Genomic DNA, 19,868 nt, shown 5'->3' with positions numbered 1-19,868 from the left:
CGTTATATTGTGATAGCTACGGCATTCTTGCTTTCCTGACCTATGGACTTGCAGTGCAGATCCTGATTTGTTATTAACAACATAGTCATTGCTGGTGTCCTTTAGCCAGAAAATTAGACGGGCTATATCTGATCCGTTTGAGCTTCTATGAGAAGCTTTTGGAAGCCTAAGGTGGAGTTAAGCTTAAAAATTGGCCCTACACTGAGGTTGCCTATCCACACATGAGATAGGTGATACTTTATTACTTCTGCTTGCCTTTCCAGCATCATGGATATTTTTAGTGATATGTGACCAGAGAAATTATTGTGACTTGCACACCAAGAAGCGTTCTCACTGCACATTTTTACTTTATTTCGAAGTTGTCTCCCCCTCTATGTTAAGTAAAAATGTTGAGTTTAGGTTCTCTTTCTGCTTCTGTGACCCTACAGTTTTGCATTATTTACATCACTGTCTTTCTGGTTACTGATGTCTTCTCAACTGTGTGCATAAAGTGGTTCGGAGTGGTTTGGGGCAGTGAAGAATATAGTAAAACTCTGTAGTTACCATAAGTCTGAAATGTGCCCAAATGCTAATTTTATTAAATCTGGTACAGCCAGATTCCGCAGGACTTCCGGGTTCAAGCATGGTGGTTTGTGGCATGATTTCGTTTCCATCTGCCTTTTTCTCATGAGCATTGTAGCGGACCTGCTGTTGATGAATCATGGAATAGACATTTTTTAATTGAATTTATACTGCTACAGAAATTTTTCTTTGTGGGGCAGTCAGATGCCCGAAATAAATGTCAGATTGTTGGAGCCATATATTACCTAGGTCATAGCAATTACACAGCAACCATTAGTTTACTTGGTTTAGTCCCAGAAAAAGCACCATTCATCTTAAGTGTATTTGAAGTAAACTTCCAGTCCTGTATTCAGTGCTCTGATTACAGTATTCTATTAGTTGTAGAACATTAAGCTCCTTTTTGGTAGTATAGGGTCTCCTAATACCTGTTTATTGATCATTATATGGCGATTAATACCTGTTTTTTGATCATTATATGGTGATTCTTTGTAAACGTAGCTTTAAGACTTCTTTAAAAATTGCATGCACACTTTCTCAATCTTGCTAATATTTTGAAATGTGCTAGATGAAAGCTTCTCTGTAATATCCAAAAAGACAATAACAAGAACAATTTCCCCTAAGTAGCATTGTTTGTCTGCTTTTCTGACTTATCTATTAGGTCCACGCAGTGATAACTTTCCCTAGAGTTCAGATTCAGCTCATTATCCACAGCAAAATAATTAGTTGCTCAACTAAATGTTCTTGTAGGAAGTGTACATATTTAAGATTTCAGGGCCTGAAAATGTGTTCTTCATATCTGGATAGTTTGTGATTGTTTTACATATTGAAATATGTATGTAATGGTGTGTTTTTTGTACACAAATATGATTCATGAAAATTGACTTTGTGTTACTAAGTCATTGGTTTCTCCCACGTTTCTTTTGCCACATATTTATTATGGGTATTCTTTCTGGGGATAAAAAATTGTGGCAGTGAGCTGAACAACACTTCCACCACTGAGAGGTGTTAGCTTGGGCAATTTTGGCACTTTAATGCAGTTGGGAAGCCCTAAAGGTATGCTCAATTTAGTTCTGTGGCTACTGTTTGAATTCTAGAGGAACAGGTGTAATGATTTAGGTGACATAAATCCTGCAAGTGTAGAAGTACCATATTCAAACGTACTCGGCACACATATGATGTTAAGCAGCAGTCCCTAGAGTAATGAGTTTTACCCAAAACGAGGGCTCCCTCCTCTCTATGTAAGGGATGAGTTTATTTTGAAGGTGTAAAATTTAAATATATAATAAAATAATCAATATAAAATGGTCTCCTGTGGACTTCATCAACGTCAAAGAATATTGCTCTGCTCTTCCACGGTCTAGTTTTGACTTTCTCATCTGCAAGTCCTGTCCAGTAGGGAACTCTCTTCCAGCATGTTCCCACCTCATAACATTTCTGCCTACATGAGAACTGAGTAGGGCAGAGGTCTGGCCCTACATTAATTTGTTTTCTTTTAATGTATTTCATGTCATAATGGATGCAGTAGGTAAGATGGGACTCCCTTCTTGAAATTAGTAATAAAATATGCAGGCTCCTGTAGCACAGGTAAATAGAGACAATGTTAGAAATGCCTCAGTAAGCACTTTTTCATTTCTGTTTGCTAAAAATGGAAATTTGTCTGCATTGCATACAGATATTACTATAAACATCACTGGCAATTTTAAAAAGTGCTTTCTTAGTCTAATTCAAAGATCACCATGGCTTTTATACAGATTGTTTAAAGAGCAGATGATAAAACAGCATGAACTTCTGTATTTAGGGGATCTTGCTGATCTGAGATTAATTTGATTTATAACCGTGCAGTAGTAGAAGCAAGGCTTGGTAATTATAATATACTGCAGTGAAAGCACGTGAAGTGGGGGGTTACTTAATGTCTGCATTGTGGATATTGTCTAGTAGAAGAGACAGCAAGCTTTAGGCAGATAATTACTTGCTATGACAGCACTCCTATAAAAAACGCATTCGGGGCTACACAGGAAATGTTCTTTGCTTTGTAAATTGCCTGGCTTCCAATACAGGCGTAAATTCAGTAATTTTATTTACTACCAATCTTTATATGATTAATGTGTTCTTTGTTGATCCAGAAATCTATATCTTGTTTTATATTTCAGAAAAGATTTACTCTCTAATGTCAAAACTATATAAGATTGCCCCATGGTGGTCATTTTTAGTAAATAATATGACAGCAATTCAGCTCAGATAAAACCAGAATAATGAAACACATTGATTTATATCTCTCAAAAGATTAAAGCTGGTGAATAAAGGAGCTCAACGGCACCGGGATTTGTATTACTGCCTTGACGGGCTGTTTGTGCCTTTCGTGTTAGTACATGCATTTTTTAGCCATTACGGCTATTTACATAATGACTAATCACATACTGGAATATAGTTATGAAATTAAGGTTTTAAGGAGGTTTGCCAAAGGAACCCATTCACTAAAATACTGTGAAGTACACTAGAGATTACATGTAGTAATTTTAAAATCATCAATTATAAAATTATTAGTGATGTTTACCATGCAGGTTTTTTTCACTACACTCTAAAAAGAAATATGGCCCTGATAACGCTTTAAAGGTGACCTCACTATCTGCTTTTAGGCAAAGAAATTCAGAAAAAAGTAAATAACTTTTAGATTGAGGCACACACAAACACACAATTGGAACCTGTGTCAGGTCTTTCATGTTATGCTGCCTTGGTAAAAGCTTTACAGTCACTTACTGTTCTGCGTTATCATTATTGTTTTTTTTTAAGCTAGTAAAAATGCTTTCAAAAGCTGCGGGTCTGATTCTAGCCTAACAGATGGCACTGGAAACCACAGGGATTCCAACCCTTTCCCCAGTCTATTCAAAACTTAATATTATAGTGGTGTATGAGAGATAACAGTATGGTCGGTTGAATGTATAGTTATCCAAGTTCTTGAACTTTCTGCAGTTTCTCAGTCTGACTTGCCTGCCCACCCACCTGCAAGAACTATGTAGTTATAGCAAGTAGTGGGGCGTCATTCAAAAAATAAACTGCTTTCTGCAGAATATAGGATCCTTTTATTTTTATTAGCAAGAGTTGCAAATGGGGATTGGACATGATTCATTTAACGGATACTGCTAAAAAGTCTAATGACAAAAAACAGGCTTTATTTTGTGTTCCACTAGACACCAAATTGGCCATTAAGGACTTTAAGTATGTTGACATCTTAGTGTCCTGCATGGTTTAAACATTCCTGCAGTTACTTTCTTTATAATTTGTAATCACGCCTAAAGCTAACTACTAACTAAAGCTAAATTAAGCCAACTAAAGATAAATTACTGCTTGAATTCCACTTAGGACTCTTACATAGGGAATTCTTATTATATCTGCCATATTGCAGTAGCTCTTCCCATGCCCGTGATTCCATCAGTTCTTGACCTTTTTTTTTATTATATAATCATATTTATGTATTAAGTCCTTTGCCTTGTGTATTTTTACGTTCAGGTGATTCAAGGAGAAAGAAAAGGACATCAAGAAAGGAGAAAGAGAAGACCTCAAGGAGAGACAGAAGTGCAGAACGTCCTCACAAAGATGTTTCTAGAAAGGAATCCCACAAAGAGAAGCATAAGGAGAAAAATCACCACAGAGACAGTCCTGATGATGGAAGATCAAGCAGATCAGACAAGACATCTAAGCACACAAAAAGATCACACAGATGATCTGTTTTTTATATTTCATACATTTTTTTTTAATCAAAACACTGTTGGCAGTTGGACTCTATTAATGGACTGTAATAGAAAGCAGAAGCTGTATTTTAACAGCTGCGACATGAAATTTATGCATTCATGTTGTGGACCCATATTTTCATGTCTCTATTAAAAACTGTTTTTTAAAGAATTGTTGTGCCCTTTAATTTTTTATTATCTGTTGGATTTGGAGAGTTTATATATGTACACAAACAGTTAAATACATATCTGTAAAAACATATAAGGAAGCTGTACTTGCCAAATCATTTTGTTTTTTTGCTTCATCCAGTACTGACATATACACATCCCCAGCTACACAACACAGTGAGACTGCTTACACCACATTCCATGGTACTGTTGGACTTTAAAAGCTCACATGTGGTGTCCTCTACCCACCCAAGCCTGATGATGTCGTCATAGTAAAAAAGCAGCAGCAGATTGATGAGGTTATCTGCCTACTCAAACGGCTTTCCCTTGAAATCGGTATCCCTGCCCAGGAATTAGATTCCTCGATGGCTCTCAGTCCTTCACCTACCTTTGCCACTAGTAAAGGGGAAAATCTTTGTCAGCGATTCTGCCCTGAATAATAACCTTTATAGAGCTAAAACATGACATATTATCATGTTCCATATAGCTTTATCATGCAGAAAGATGATTTCCATTTCTCAGCATGCAGCAAAGCAGTGATATTGTAAGTATGCAGATGTGCATAGTGGATGTTATGGCCAGGAGAGAGCTAAATTCTGGTCTCTAATGGCCAGTTTAAATCCACTTAAAGTCCAGCATGGTCAGCTAATTGATATTTGCTGATAAATACGAAGAGTATTGTAAAGCTTATTAAAGATTCTAAGTTACGTTTATTGTGCTCAGTTTTGAGCTACATACCCAATATGTTTATACATAAGCACTTTTATCTTCATCAGCGAATTTGTATATACAAAAAGGGTATTTTTTTTTCCTTTATAAATATATATAATTTTTTTTAAACTGAATGTGACCTCTAATACATCTGATTTTCAAACAAGTCCTAAAAGAAGATAATGAAAATCTAGATAAAAGAATTAAACAAAAAATAGTATATTTGGTCAAAAAACGTTCCAGTAACGTTTTACACAAAAAGTGTGCCTAAAGTGAGTAAATCCTTAGGGCTATCCTATAATTTGAAGGTGAAATCGGACTCCGAGTCAGAGGCCCAGTTTTATTTGAAGAATGGGGATTCACCTAAATCTGATCACACATACAACACACTTGTGGATGTGTATCAGGGCTTGAAGTATAAGAAGATCTCAGTTAACAGAGTTATTGACGGCCATAAAACTGGAAAAGGTTTTATCCTTAGAGATTTTAGTCCACCAATCAACAGTCAGACAGATTGGGCCTGATTTAATAAAGCTCTGCAAGACCGGAGAGATTAGACTATCATGAGAGAACCTGGGTGATCCAGCAAACCTGGAAATAATCTCATCCGGGATTAAAAACATTTGGCAACACATGGCAAATGAAATCAATTCCAGGTTTGCTTGAGTATCCATGTTCTCCGGTGATAGTATATCTTCTTAAGTCTCGAAGAGCTTTAAAAGGTCTATTATACACAAAAAGATAAAATTCAAGACCACTGTTACCCCAACAAGAAGTGTCTCACATTGTAAAATGTTTTTGTTGATGAGTCCACCATCAGAAGAACACTGAACAGCAATAGCGTGTTTAGCAAGGTAAAAAGCCACTGCTGTCCCCCAAAAATAATGCTGACCATCTACAGTTTGTTAAAGATTATGTGGACAAACCAGAAGGACACTGGAAGGATATTTTTTGGATTGAACCCTATATAGAACATTTTTTGGTTTACATGAGGACATTACATTTGGAGAAACAAAAATGCTATATTCTGGCATAGGAACCTTATCCTATCTATATTATTATCTATCTTATCTGTGAAATGTGGTGAGAGTGTAGGCCTGGATAGCTTGCCATCATTGATGGAACTATCCTGTACTGAACTGTACCAAAGAATTCTAAAGAAAAATGTCAAGAAATCTGTCTATAAACTAAATCTCAGGAGACCGTGGGTCATGCAGCAAGACCATGATCCTAAACACACAACTTGATTAATCTAAGAAGAATAAAGAGTATTACATACCACTTCAACAAAATGTATGCGTTTAAAGGCACCACAAATTATTTAAAATTTTAGATACTGTTAAAAACATATTTTTTTAAGGAATCAAATCTCTATCAACATGTGTTACATATACATTTATTGTTTGCCTCAGCCTCCTCTGCTTCTTCAAACAAAGGTATGATGGGAAAACATCACAGGTACAAACAACAGCGACTCGTTAGCTACATCAAAACAATCAATCATGTATAAATCATCAATAATGTAATGCATGATTCTGCTGCACTTACACAGTACATTCATTTCCTAAAATATTGATGTAAGTGCAATAGAATCATCAATGTGACTGCGAAACACATTGAAAATAGAGGGGGAACAAATGTAAATGAATCACATGATGATGAAGTTTTGATTCTTTTAAAATTTTAAATACATTTTTTTTAAAAGAATCTAAAATTGCCTTTAAATTTTATAAACTTTTGATAGAAGTGATTTGTATGTGTATGAGAATGTGGCAATTGTAATTGGTTACAACCATAGACCTATTATGAAGTACTGTATTTGGTATATGTTTAAAGACATGTAAGAATGATCTTAAAATGTTTTTGTTTTTTTCTCCCCCACATACTGTTATCATGCCTTGGAGCTGGTAATTCATCTGTGAGCTTCTAAATGTTTTATGGTGGTTAGGTTAAACCTAGAATATAAAGACATTAAATTCTCCAACACCATAAGCATAAATGAGCAATCCCATTACTATTGCAAGGATATGGCTTGATAATCCTTTTTTTTTTTTTTTTTGATATTTATACTTTGTGTCATGTAACTACCAATCTCTTGCAAGCAATTGTTCCTGTCTGGGCAGCCAGTAGGCTTTGGGCGATGGAAAAGCTTCTATGTACCCCCTTTCTTCTTCAATATGATCTACGCAGAGAGATGCCAGCAACAGACTGTGACATTACCATATCACAGCCATTTACCTAATGTGTAAAAAAAATTCAGGGGCTTGCAAAGCAATAAACCCACTGCTAAATTTTAGTGTTGTCAGCCTGTATATAGTATATAGTAGTGAATATATTCTGTATATAGTAGTGAATATACAATATCATGAATTTTATAATAGCAATTAAAACAAAACTTCCTAACATTAAATACTATTCAACATATATTAAGACTTCCCATGCTAAGGGGGGAAGTATAACTCTAGGGCTGTTGCTTACAGTGCATTGCTAACAATAGATGTGATTGCTTACTATGACTGCATTTTGCTTCTCCCCTTTTATTAAGCTCACCTCTGCAGGTTTTTGGCAAAGTACTGCTATGTCTGGCTAGACCATAACCTAAATATCTGTCTTTCCTAGAATTATCTTTTAAGTATAATTATAAAGATTTAAAAGTCCTTTCTGCAGGCCCAGATACAAATGTATTTGTTTATAGCGGACTTTATACGATTATGTTGCATCATATTCTTACACTAAGTTACCTGGCTGTCTCATGCAATTCACAAATGAAATCCTAAATCTCTTACAATGTTTTTACATTAGGAGCATTTTACCCTTGAAACCTTTTATAAATTCTGCTCAATGACTACTTGAGGATATTTTTATCACTTTAATCCATCTATATGTTTTCTAAAGGTTATAGACAGAGATGGCATTAAGCAATTTACTCATCCTCTATATTTAGCATACATCCTAATTATATTTATGGCAAAGCTCCCTGTTATTTTTAGTACTTAATCATACATTCACTGGGTGGAGTGTTTTGCTATTTTGCCAGTATAGTGTGTGCATCATGTGTAAAAACTAAAGGAAAGATTTAGCTTCCCAAAGCAACCAATCAGGTACTTGCTCCATAATATATAAAGTCTAAATTATATATGTATAATTTATTATGGAAGAAATGCTTGTTGGTTGCACAATGTACACTATGGGCAACACCAATTCTCTTTGAAATAAGCATGATTTTTGGAGCTTGACGATATACCAGTAAAGCAGGATGGACTCTTGGCAAGGTTCTGGCAAAAACATGCATCAGTACCATAGCACACAGGTCAATGACAGCTGGAAGCCAGTTTAGGTGTAGCAGGCAGTAAGGAAAAGAATGATCTGAAATCAAGGGCAACCGATCTGGAATAAAAAAAACTCTATATTCAGGAATATAAAGAGGCTCAGAAGATCCTCTCAACGTTTTTAGAGAAAATGAGATCCCCTGTTTTCTCACAATTACATAAAAGTAGAAAGCTCAAGGATAAGTAATCCCGTGCTTTCATAAGTTTTAACACGTGTCACAGCTGGAGACTCTTCCTACACATGAAATAAAGTTGCACCCCATTAAAGTCTCTAGGACCATTTTCCCAGGCAGCTTACATCATGGACTTCACATTGTAAAAGTGAACCCATCAGATGACATCACAGGGTCAATACGGGTTAGGGTCAGGGTCAGAACTTGGTGTCAATGGGTGTAAATTTCAATAGAGGAATTCAGTTGGGTACCCAGGCAACTGAAAATTGGCTTAAGAATAGATTTCACATTCTCAATGCCTATGGCTTCTGGCAGGCCACATATTCTAATTATTTTTTTAAGGTTCCTGTTTTCATAGTTATCCAAAGCCAAGGAGACAGTAGAAAGCTTTTGGTTATACTGTTATCTCTTTATGCTTCCGGTTGAGCCACTTTGTTTTCCAAAGCCATTTTTTTACTTTCCTGGGTTTCGAACAATTGAAGAGCCCTTAATCCCTTCGCACTCTGTTTCTAGTAGGTCCCATGCCACCCCGGTTTCTATAATTTCTGATGAGGACAGGACAGCGGGCGCCATCTTCTCTCTTCTACTTACCTCACTCTACCTCGCACTGCACAGGTACAAGATTAGGTGATATTTCCTCCTTAAAATGTAACAAGGAAACAAGAAAAAGGCCTATAAAATTAAATGTAGTTGGCAACCTGCAACATATTAGATACAATTAAATGACTTTGGGTTAATTGGCTTGATTTATTAAAGCTTCTCAAGGTTGGAGAGGATAAACTTTCGTCAGTAAAGCTGGGTGATCCAGGAAATCTGGAATAGATTTCTTAAAAGTCATTTGCTATTTGCAAGCAATTCCTGGACTAGATCTATTCCAGGTTTGCAGGATCACCCAGCTTCACTGATGAAAGTGTACCCTCTCCAGTCTTGGAGAGCCTTAATATATCAGCCCCTATGACTCCTGATGTGCAAACATTACCCAGGTAAGTGACAATAAAAAAACCACAGATCAGCATAACAACTGGTTTCATAAGGTCAGCAATGGGATCCCACATGTTTTGCTCATGACAGGCTGTAAAACATTTTTCTGAGTAAGTGGGAGAGCCTGGCAAGATGTAAAAAATGACTTTGGGAAATATAATTTAAAAATTAAATTAATTTTTCACCACCCCACATTAACTGCTGCACCCACAATTAGTCCTTAATTATCCTAAAATATTCACACTGCAGAGTGCCAAAGCAACCTCCGAACTGGCTTCTTCTGTATGAGAATATTCTACGCCCCTTACCAGCAGTGTGAAATATTGCAGGTGCACATACTATTTTTAGTAAAGCTATTACATTGTATCTTGTAGCTGCCTGAGGTCACAGAAGTAGCATATTTAAAACAATCCCTGATCCTGTTGTCAAAGTTCTAGGATACAGCAAGTACCAGATATCTTTATTTCAACACAATAAGTGAACTGGAAATAAGATGCAGGCTGATATTTGAAGACTAGAAAATATAGTACAAAGTCTGTTTTCCCACTGTTCCATACTTTGATAAAATATAAGGCTGTATAATCTTATTTTGGTATTAGGAGGAATAGCAGGGGGTAACAAGAGTAGTCCTTATTATAAATGGGAGTTTAAAGTGGCTCTTAATATAGAAATAATTCATATACTTTTTATTTTAAATTCATATATAAAGGTACAAACATTAAATACATAATTGGATTTCAAGACATTCACTTTCGTGAGATCAATACAAATGTGCCTGGCCCATTCCGTAGGTAGATCCTGCTTCTTCAGAGGGTAGAAAGTATTGATCACTGTTTATAAAATAAGTTCATAAAACATTCAAATCTTTTCCGACATGTTATGATCATAATTAATATCACCAATCAACATAACCATAGTTTCCCTTGAAATGCTAAATGAACTTAAGGCAGATTCAAAAAGTTTCCAAACTTGGGCTTCAATCACTGTAGGATGCAGCTTTGGAGTCAGGGCCCCCTAGATAAACGGGGTATGCAACTCTAAACCCTTTGGACTGAGATAGACAATCATACCCTTCATAGCAATTGCATCTCCAAATAAAGAAGAAGGGAAACTAAGAATCATTTAGTACTGTATGTTATAGCAACAACATAAAACAACATCAAAATATTTTTTCTCTAGATTCTCACATGTAAGAATCGCTCCATGAAGCAACGTGACAATTACTTCTTTATTGTCACTTTAGAAAACCCCAACTGGCCTGGAAAACACACATTAAAAATGATGGGTATTTATAACAAAAAATAAATGTCTGTATAAGCACCCATTCCAGTCAGTACCGTCACACTCATGTTATCACCTATAGGGAATCCTTCTACTGATCATCCAACAAAAAAGTGGAAGGAGCCTATCTGTTGGAAACAGAAAAACTGGAATGTCTTATGAGCACTAATATAAGTAAGAATTGTTACATTGTATCTGTCAAGGATCAGTCTCAAGCCGCATACACACGTGCTATTTTTGTCGTTGGAAAGGATCTTTCACGATCCTTTCCAATGATAATAACCGCAAGATGCATGAACAAGTGCTGTACATAAAGCATCGTTCTGCTCTATGGAGAGGGGAGGGGGAGAGCGACGGAGCGGCACCCTGCTGCGTGCTCTCCTCCTTCCCTTGCATTACGATCGCTCGCCGTTCATCGTTCGTGGATCCGCCAGGACGGATCCATGGACAATGAACAACGTGGGCTGTACACACGCCAGATTCTCGCCCGATATCCGGCCGATTATCGGGCGAGAAAAATTTGACGTGTGTACGTAGCTTAACAAACCTTTCTCAACATTTTGTATATAGGGAAACCTTGAACGGACTTTCAGGTCTTCAGGGAAACCTTTCTATAATGACTAGATCCAATGTTCATAGTATTTTAGCTTCATGGTCAGTGGGAAGAATGTTTCTTACATTGCTGACCAGTGAGGAAAATGCCACTCTTACAGATCATTGGTATCACCTAAACTGACCCCAGAGGCACAAATTGTTCATTGCTCAAGAAGGAACCCCTAACAACATGTGGGGTAACCCTGGTTGAGAAACACTAATCTAACAATTAATACTTGTTGAGTATTATTGATACAGACATCACTATCTGCATCATCAAAGTACAGATATGGACCTTGGCTGTTATATTAGATAAGCCTCCAGGGTGTATGTAACTGGCATGTTCTTGGCCCTCCTTAAAAATCCTGCAGGGCATACCTTGTATGTCCATGGTCTGTAAGTAAATACTCTTTGATATCTCCTAAAGGAAATATTTGGGGGGAAAAAAATGAATAAAATGGCACTTACTTTAAATTGCAGGAACTTAGTACTTCTAGAGTGTCCTAAATCCCAGACTGCTATGTTCAAGTGCCAATTCATTATTTAATTTCCGCCCTGGATTGGACTTGGATTTGATTTGGTTCTAGTAAAGTTCTAATGAACTCAGAAAACATTAATATTTTTATGTAAATGTTCTAAATGACTCTCTTGTATATACAAGTTTTCAATTTAACTTTGCTTGCTCTTTAAATAGTAAGAAGACATCATGCTATAAACTATTGGAAGCAGTTCTTTCTAGGAACACATATTTCAGATATTTGAACTATTCTCTGCTTGGGAAGCCTGGGAAACACTTATGAGATCCCCACATGCATCTACAACTAATGCTAACATTAGAAATTATAATTAGACATGTAATATTTTATTCTGAGCAGAGCTTGTGAGAGGAGCTACTGACAAATGTCTAGGGGCTAGTCCATTTAATCATTTATCAACCTCCACATCTGGTCACATTTTTTGTGGCTTATACATATAGCAAAAGATTCCACTTTATTTTTAAATTATTCAGTTTTTTAATTACACTTTTAAGAATAATTCACGTGTATTTATTGTGATCTTGCAAAACCAAAAAAATGCTATAACTACCACTTATGTTGGAGAGGGGGGTTTTGTAATCCTTAAATTCTTACTTTTCGTGTTAGGACAAACATACAGGGTGATGATTGTGATGAGTGAATGTAATCCTAGGATAGGAAGAGTGTTGCTTGCAGATCACCAGCTGAAAATATGGAGAAAAGCCTAAAGATGTCTACAGCCACCTTTAGTTTTTTTGGGGTGTTAGACACACATAAAGCAAATGACCCAACAACATAATATGAATATATTAGATCATAACATTTTAGGTAGCAGCCTCAAATTAGGACTTCCCCGCAGCAGAGTTAACAAGTTTAAAGCCAGAAATATAATATCCTTTATCACATTTTTTACAGGTCTGTGATAGATTGCATACTAAAAACCAGTGAGAGTTATGATTGAACAGAAGCAATTCATTTTTTTCTAAACTTGCTTAAAGAATTATACCAAAAAAAATCTAAAGAGCACCCTTTCCTAACCCTTTTACCACTGAGGAGGCCTTGAAATAATTTTCAAGTCTCAACAAACTTTAAAAAAAAATTTGGGGTAGGGAAAAAAAGCCTCCTAAATTAGTGCCCAGTGCAATGCCTCTTTATAGCAGTGGATACACCATTACCTTTATAAACAACTAAACACATCATTAAAGTCATGCATCTGACAAGTGGTGTCGGCCCCAGAACTATGCAGGCATCATTATATGAGAGATTCATCAGCCACAGTTTGAGGAACCCCTGGCAGCATCTGAAGGAATCCTGGGGTTCCACAAAATAGCTATGGGTTTCTATACATGAAGATTACTATATTTTATCCAGCAAGATATTTGAAGGAGATGATACTTCTTGAGGTACAGCAGATATCCAGAGATTACCATTTATACAAGATTTGGCTCACTGAGCTTACTCTTGGAGCTTTAATATCTTTCTGGAAAATATGAAAACACTTATTTTTACTTTTAAAACTATTAAACAGCCTTGCCAAGGCATAACATGCTCTCCTGTTGGTCCAACTGGTCACAAACACAGTGCTGGGAAGGTTATTTGTAAGTTTTTATGGTGGTTCTATTTAAAAAGGAATTAAAATGCTTTATACTATGCAAGCCCTCTTCTATAGGTCAAGGTTACCATCAGGTCTTGCATGTATGTATGTAATACAATACACCTTTAGCCTTGGTTTTGAAATGCTAACCAAAAGTTATAATACAATTGAATATATTGTTGCATGAAATATGTTTTATTGCAGTTTGTGATGAGTGATGAGCATTGCATTCATACAGTACAAGAGCAGAGATTATCATAATTCATTTTGAGCATTGAAGTTATTTATGTAATATGCCTTCAGAAAACCCAATAACATTTGATGTTTGGAGTCACTGAGCATCTGACTTTAGAAAGGATTAAATTGTGTCTCCACTTTCAAATTAATTGTATAATAGGCACAAATGGCCATTTAGCTACACAATGTAGTTGTATGTTTCAAATAATACTTACTTGTAACATTAGTTAGCCTTTTAATATTAAACCTAAGTAGTATGTACTGAAGCAATATTTTCTCTCCTTTAATAAAAGCTCCGCTAACCCAAAATTACATACAGGAAATTCTAATAGCTGTTTGGTTGATTGGTAAATATAGTGTATAGAAGCAAAGCGGTAGTGGACGGCTCATTTTATCTCAACTGTTAATTTCAGCTGGTGGGATGGTCAAGCAGGCAGGACACCTGAAATGGTAAGAATAATAAATGCCACACAACATTTACCAGTAAGAATCATGGGCAGCTCAGAGGTACGTGCTCTGGCCTTTGCAGCACTAGGTCCCAGGTTCAAATCTTGGCCAGGACCAAATCTGCATGGAGTTTGCAGGTTTTCCCTGTGTTTGTGTGGGTTCCATCCCAAGAACATGCAGTTTAGTTAATTAGCTACCCCCAAAAATTGAACTTAGAATGTATTAAAAGACATATCATTGAGGTAGGGACATTAGATTGTGAGCTCCTTTGAGGGGCAGCTGGTGACATTACTATGGACTTTGTACAGCGCTGCGTAATATGATGGCACTATATAAATACTGTGTAATAATAATGTGTCTTCATGAGCAGGTGGGATTTTTTCATAGAAAGTGGTTGGTGAGAAGTTGTAAGATCTTAATGTTTTAACAGGAAACTTAAAGGCAAGATAGGTCTTAAAGCGGACCTAAAATGTTTACCTTACATAAAAGGGTAGACAACCCTTTTATATGAGAAAAATGACCTTCTGTTTTTAGAGAGGGGGTCTAAAACCCTTTCTTTTTGGAAAGCTGCAAGCCATCAAGACAGAATGGGAATGCGGAGCCTCCCGTGATACATATGTCATGGATCCCAGGAGGCTTCTGGCTTTTTCTTCAATGGGGTAAAAAATGGCGATCTCATGCATGCGCAGTGAGATCGGCACTTTTGCACGTCACCTGATCTCCCGCATGCGCAGTGCAAGTTCAGGTGACGTAGGCAGAAGGCGGCAAAAGTGCAAAGAAGATGGTGGTGCCCGGTGCTTCCTCCATGCCAGGAGAGAGGAGGATACCAGGATGACGTTGGACCCCATCCAGGAATAGATATGATAGATCTGCCAAGGTAAAGGTGAGTGAGTTTTTTTTGTTTACATCGGCAATAAGTATTTGTTAGTTTTCAGCATCTGATTTTGGCAGAAAATATGAGCCAATCCAATGGGCTCTACGATGACTCAAGACTAATTTGAAGACTAAAGTCTAGTTCACACTCCACCTTGACCTGGATGTTGCTGTCCAGAGTCAGAACATAGGTAAAACAACAGGAAACAAGGAAGCAAATCTGATGGCAAGAGACAGGACATTTATAAAAGAAGAATTCAATTGTACAGAACAAATATTCTCTCGATGGTACCGGTCCTTTCCGCGATCGGTCCCCCGTCATCCTGGAATTCCTCTTCGTCCCGGCGATGAGGAAGTGCACCGTCATCTTCATTCTTCACTTCCATCTTCTTCCTCAGTCTTCTTGGCACGTCACCCAATCTTGCACTGTACAGGTGTGAGATCGAGTGACATAGCCCACTGTAAAGGGAAGGGGGGGAGAAACGATCTCACTGCGCTTGCATGAGTTCAACATCTCTTTCCTTTAATGGACAAAATGCCTCTTCTGCACATCTGCGAGACTAGGGCATACGCAGAAGGAGCACCTCCGGGGATACCTACGTCACACATCCCGGGAGGCTCCCATTCCCCTAGGCGATCAAGACTTAAAGGGGAGGTGCTGCACCCCCCCTTTTTTTTAATAATTTTTTTTGCTTAAAAAAAGAGTGTTGCACTTCAAAAAATAAAAACATTTTTGCTTTACATACAGTATAAGGGTTGTCTACCCTTTAATGTAAAGTGAAAATGTTGAGTTTAGGTACGCTTTAAATATACAAAAGACTGGCATACAAAGGGAAGGTTAAAGAGAAATGCTTATAACATATAGAGAATGAGAAACAGATGCAGGCTGGCATTTCTTAGGAAAAGTACAGGAGAGAAATAGACCATAGCACAATGATAAGTGCATAGGTTTTATAACTAACTACAGACGTATTTCATACAGTGTCAGTGTCTATTTCCCCTGCTTGCATACATTGACATAAGTATACCATTCATGAGATGTGTTGTCCACCTGTATTAAGCTGATCAGTCACATTTCCATCAGTAACAGATCTTCTTTCCAGGAAAAGTCTAACTGTAATCCAGACAGATTATGTGCAGAATGTCATGTCATTACAACTAATTTATTAGAGCAATCAGTCACTACAAACTCACATGATCTAACAATGTTCTGCTAGAACCAGCTGGCCCATGCTAATTAGGTTTTTGGCATTACCCAGAAGCATAAGTAATAGTTGCCATCAGTACAACGTTCTCATATAGATGAAGAAGCAACCTATAGTCTGTATAAGGTATTAGGACAAAAGGTATGTATATACATACAGTATATCACCTCCTACATATAACAGTGAGTTGTGCAACTCCCCAAATATAATGATAGCCCAAAAAAAATGAAAAGAAAGGTAGACCCAACATTTTTATTACATCAAGGTCGGTCCATTTGGGATCTCTCTATGAACACTATGATGAAACTAAAATATTGACTTATTTTATTACTAAAATTATTTTTTTGCTAAATGTATTAAAACTTCTTGCTGTTACTATGTTATCATTGGTAAAAAAAAATAATGCAGATGTACAGAAGGGTTTTTAATGTTTTTTCTTTAATTAACACTCAAATTCAGATACTTGAAGTTAATTAGGATTCCTGACTAATGAAGGAATGCAAAGTCCAAGTGATGCCTAAAGCAACCAATCATGCTCGATTTCACATTATACTCTATATAAACGAGTTAAAATCTGCTTGCTACAGGCACCCTGCATGTATTTCTAAATGAGTCTCACTGCTCTCAAATTAAAATGATAACTAGTATAGCAATTAATAAATGCTGTAGTGAAAAACCTGATCATGAGAATGTAATAATAATAAGTATGAAAAAGTTCAAAGGGGTGTATTTTAACATCTAGCTATGAACGCCCGGAGCTGTCATTCTATGACATTCTTCTCTCCAGTGGCTGGTACTTGTGGTTAGGATTTGCTCAGAGATGATTGGCACATGGCTCTGCACATGCATACACCCATACACATGCACACACCCATACACATGCATACACCCATACACATGCATACACCCATACATATGCATACACCCATACATATGCACACACATGCACAGACCCATACATATGCATACACCCATACACATGCACACACCCATACACATGCACACACCTATACATATGCATACAAGTACTATATGTTGTTGGGTTATTGTACTGAAAGACCAAATAAGTCACAGGCACCATCCTCCATTTTTATAGTCCACCTCTGCATTTCAGGAGATAACAGTTGTGCACCCCATTTTATAGGCAAAGTGCAGTGAGTAAGCAGAACTCAGGAGTAAAACTGGTTGTACACATCTCTGTCTGTATGAAGGCACTTGTATTAGCAGTGGGCATAGAGCATTGGACTGAAGATTAATAGGGGAGCTATTTCAATGATGGAAAAAGGTATTTTATGTTTTTTCCAAGAAAATTTTTTTTTATAAACTCTCTGAGGGCAGTGCAAAACATGTAGAAGCGTTCATCCTGTTGTCTTATTCTAGATGATGAAGAAGGTCCACAGTGAGTCTGGACATCCTTAAAATGTGCTGTGAGTAATGTTGGCCTTGGATGGACAACAATTTTAAAGATGTTTACCAAACAGGAAAGACTTGAGTAAGAAAACTAGGTGATCTAGTTGTTGCCAATTGATAGGAACATCAGAGGAAAGGAGGCTTTTATGGTAATGCATTTTCACAGAATAAAACAATAGTATTTATTTACTCCACAATCATCAAATCAAGAAAATATAAATGTAAAAACAACATATCTGAGATATTTTATCCGATACTTATATTCTACGTATCATAGTATTGCTGTGTTACTGATTGTTAAGGTAACAAGATTCATATATTTTGTCTCCCTACTGACGCGTTTCGCCTAGTTTGGCTTCCTCAGGGGATATGGAGATCTGTACAACAGGCTATGATAATCAAAAACCAGTATAAGTCATAATAGTTTTGTATTTCTACCAGTTAATATACTATAAGAAATACAGTGAAATAAAGCATTTTGTTGTGTGTACAGTTAGTGTAATGCCATAGTTTCAATGTTGTATGTATACAAGTTGGTTACAGGTAAAAGCAAGGTAGAAAAATGGCTTCCAAATATGTTAAACGCCATAGTAAGAGAGTGTCAAAGCAATTTTCAAGCATAGGGTATCACTTTGTGTATATCAAAAATTGGTTATGAACTTACAGTGTCAGCGACGGATGTTCCTAATGATAATCCATAAAATAATTAAAGAGTCAAATTATGACAGATATCTTGGCTGCGTGGGTTAGTAATCTAATGGAAAATTGGTAAGTTTTATATTATGATGGATAAAAACGGTTCGTATCTGAAATTAAGTTATAGTCATTTACTTTTATTATACTAGGAACTTACTTCCAATAATGTCCATAGAAGGGCCAGTAGGTTATGTTTCAATATATTGGAGATAAACACCAGACTAATGTTTAGGGCTAAGGTGGTAGGAGTTGTATCTGGTCCATTCATAAACCACTTCTCTTCACCAGTGAGTTTATGCTATAATATACAAAAAAGACAGAAGAATTGATATTGTACTGCTTATGTATATCCAATTGTATTGAAAGAAAATATTTTTACTATTGAAGAGTAGTAAATCAAAATCTTACCTCCCTTCTTTTTGGAAGCAGGATTGATTTTCCAAGGTTTCATGAATGTTGCTTTGCTAGAGATATTTTCATTCTGAGGTTAAAGAATGGCGAGTTATCTGATAGGTACTTAATTATACCTGAAAATTTCCTATGAAGGGTTAAAAGTAGGCACGTTTTTTAAAGTTGGTATACGGAATATCCAAAGGGGTATTTTGATGGTAAGGCAGATTATGCAGGAATAGAGGCTCAAAAGAATAGGATCTGGATAGGGCCATAATGAATTGTATTGCTGCCCTTTATTTGGGGTCTAGGCCTGTCCTGGAAAGAATGGGTCGGCCAGACACCCCTCCTTTTTTCCAGACCAGAAATTTAGAATGGCTAGGAAGAACACCACCTCTTATAATAAAAAGGCACCTGCCTTTAAATCTGGGGGAAGCTGGAGCCTGAGGCCAAGGGGCTCAGGAAGACAGGCTATGTGCACCCTGTAAGCTGGGAGAAGGGTTCCTAAATTTGAGGTCTATTAGACCAGAACCAGGAAGCAAACTTTTGCACATAGCCTGTCCTCCTGAGCCTCCTGCATGTATTTTTAAGTAAGTTGGAGAGGTTGGAACTCTTTCTTGTACACATGGCTGCGACAGATTGCGGTGTGGTTCCCCAAAGATGGTCGCACAATTGTTTTAAAGGTCTGCACCATGGCCACAGCGTCATGCATATTTGGGTACATCTGTATGGTTTGCAGCTCCCAAGAGCACAGCATCAGTTTAATGTGCACCGAGGGGTTACCAGCCATGCACTTTCACACTGTGGGTCTGAAAGGACCCTTAGTTTCTCAGTACAAGTTCCTTCAAACCCACCAGTTCATTTCCTCAGTAAAATCTAGTATTGTGATATATAACTCTGGCCAGGGCACTAGTATAATTGGTATACCTGACACATGGAATATCTAATAATCCATTTTTACATTACATGCATTTT

General features: G+C 36.9%; 1 protein-coding gene across 1 annotated transcript in view; it reads left to right on the top strand.

Annotated features, from left to right (window-relative positions):
- CWC22 (CWC22 spliceosome associated protein homolog) overlaps positions 1-4,461 on the top strand; it is a 38,883-nt gene extending 34,422 nt beyond the window's left edge. Inside the window, exon 18 of the mRNA XM_072419102.1 lies at positions 4,069-4,461. Coding sequence (XP_072275203.1) covers positions 4,069-4,283 — 215 coding nt within the window. The 3' untranslated portion in view covers positions 4,284-4,461. The remainder of the gene's footprint in view (positions 1-4,068) is intronic.
- Positions 4,462-19,868: the final 15,407 nt, after the last annotated feature.

The sequence above is a fragment of the Pyxicephalus adspersus genome, chromosome 7, assembly GCF_032062135.1.
Source record: "Pyxicephalus adspersus chromosome 7, UCB_Pads_2.0, whole genome shotgun sequence".
In the NCBI taxonomy this organism is placed as follows: Eukaryota; Metazoa; Chordata; class Amphibia; order Anura; family Pyxicephalidae; genus Pyxicephalus; species Pyxicephalus adspersus.
Note: the sequence above shows the minus strand (reverse complement) of the source record. Positions and strands in the feature narration are given on the sequence as shown.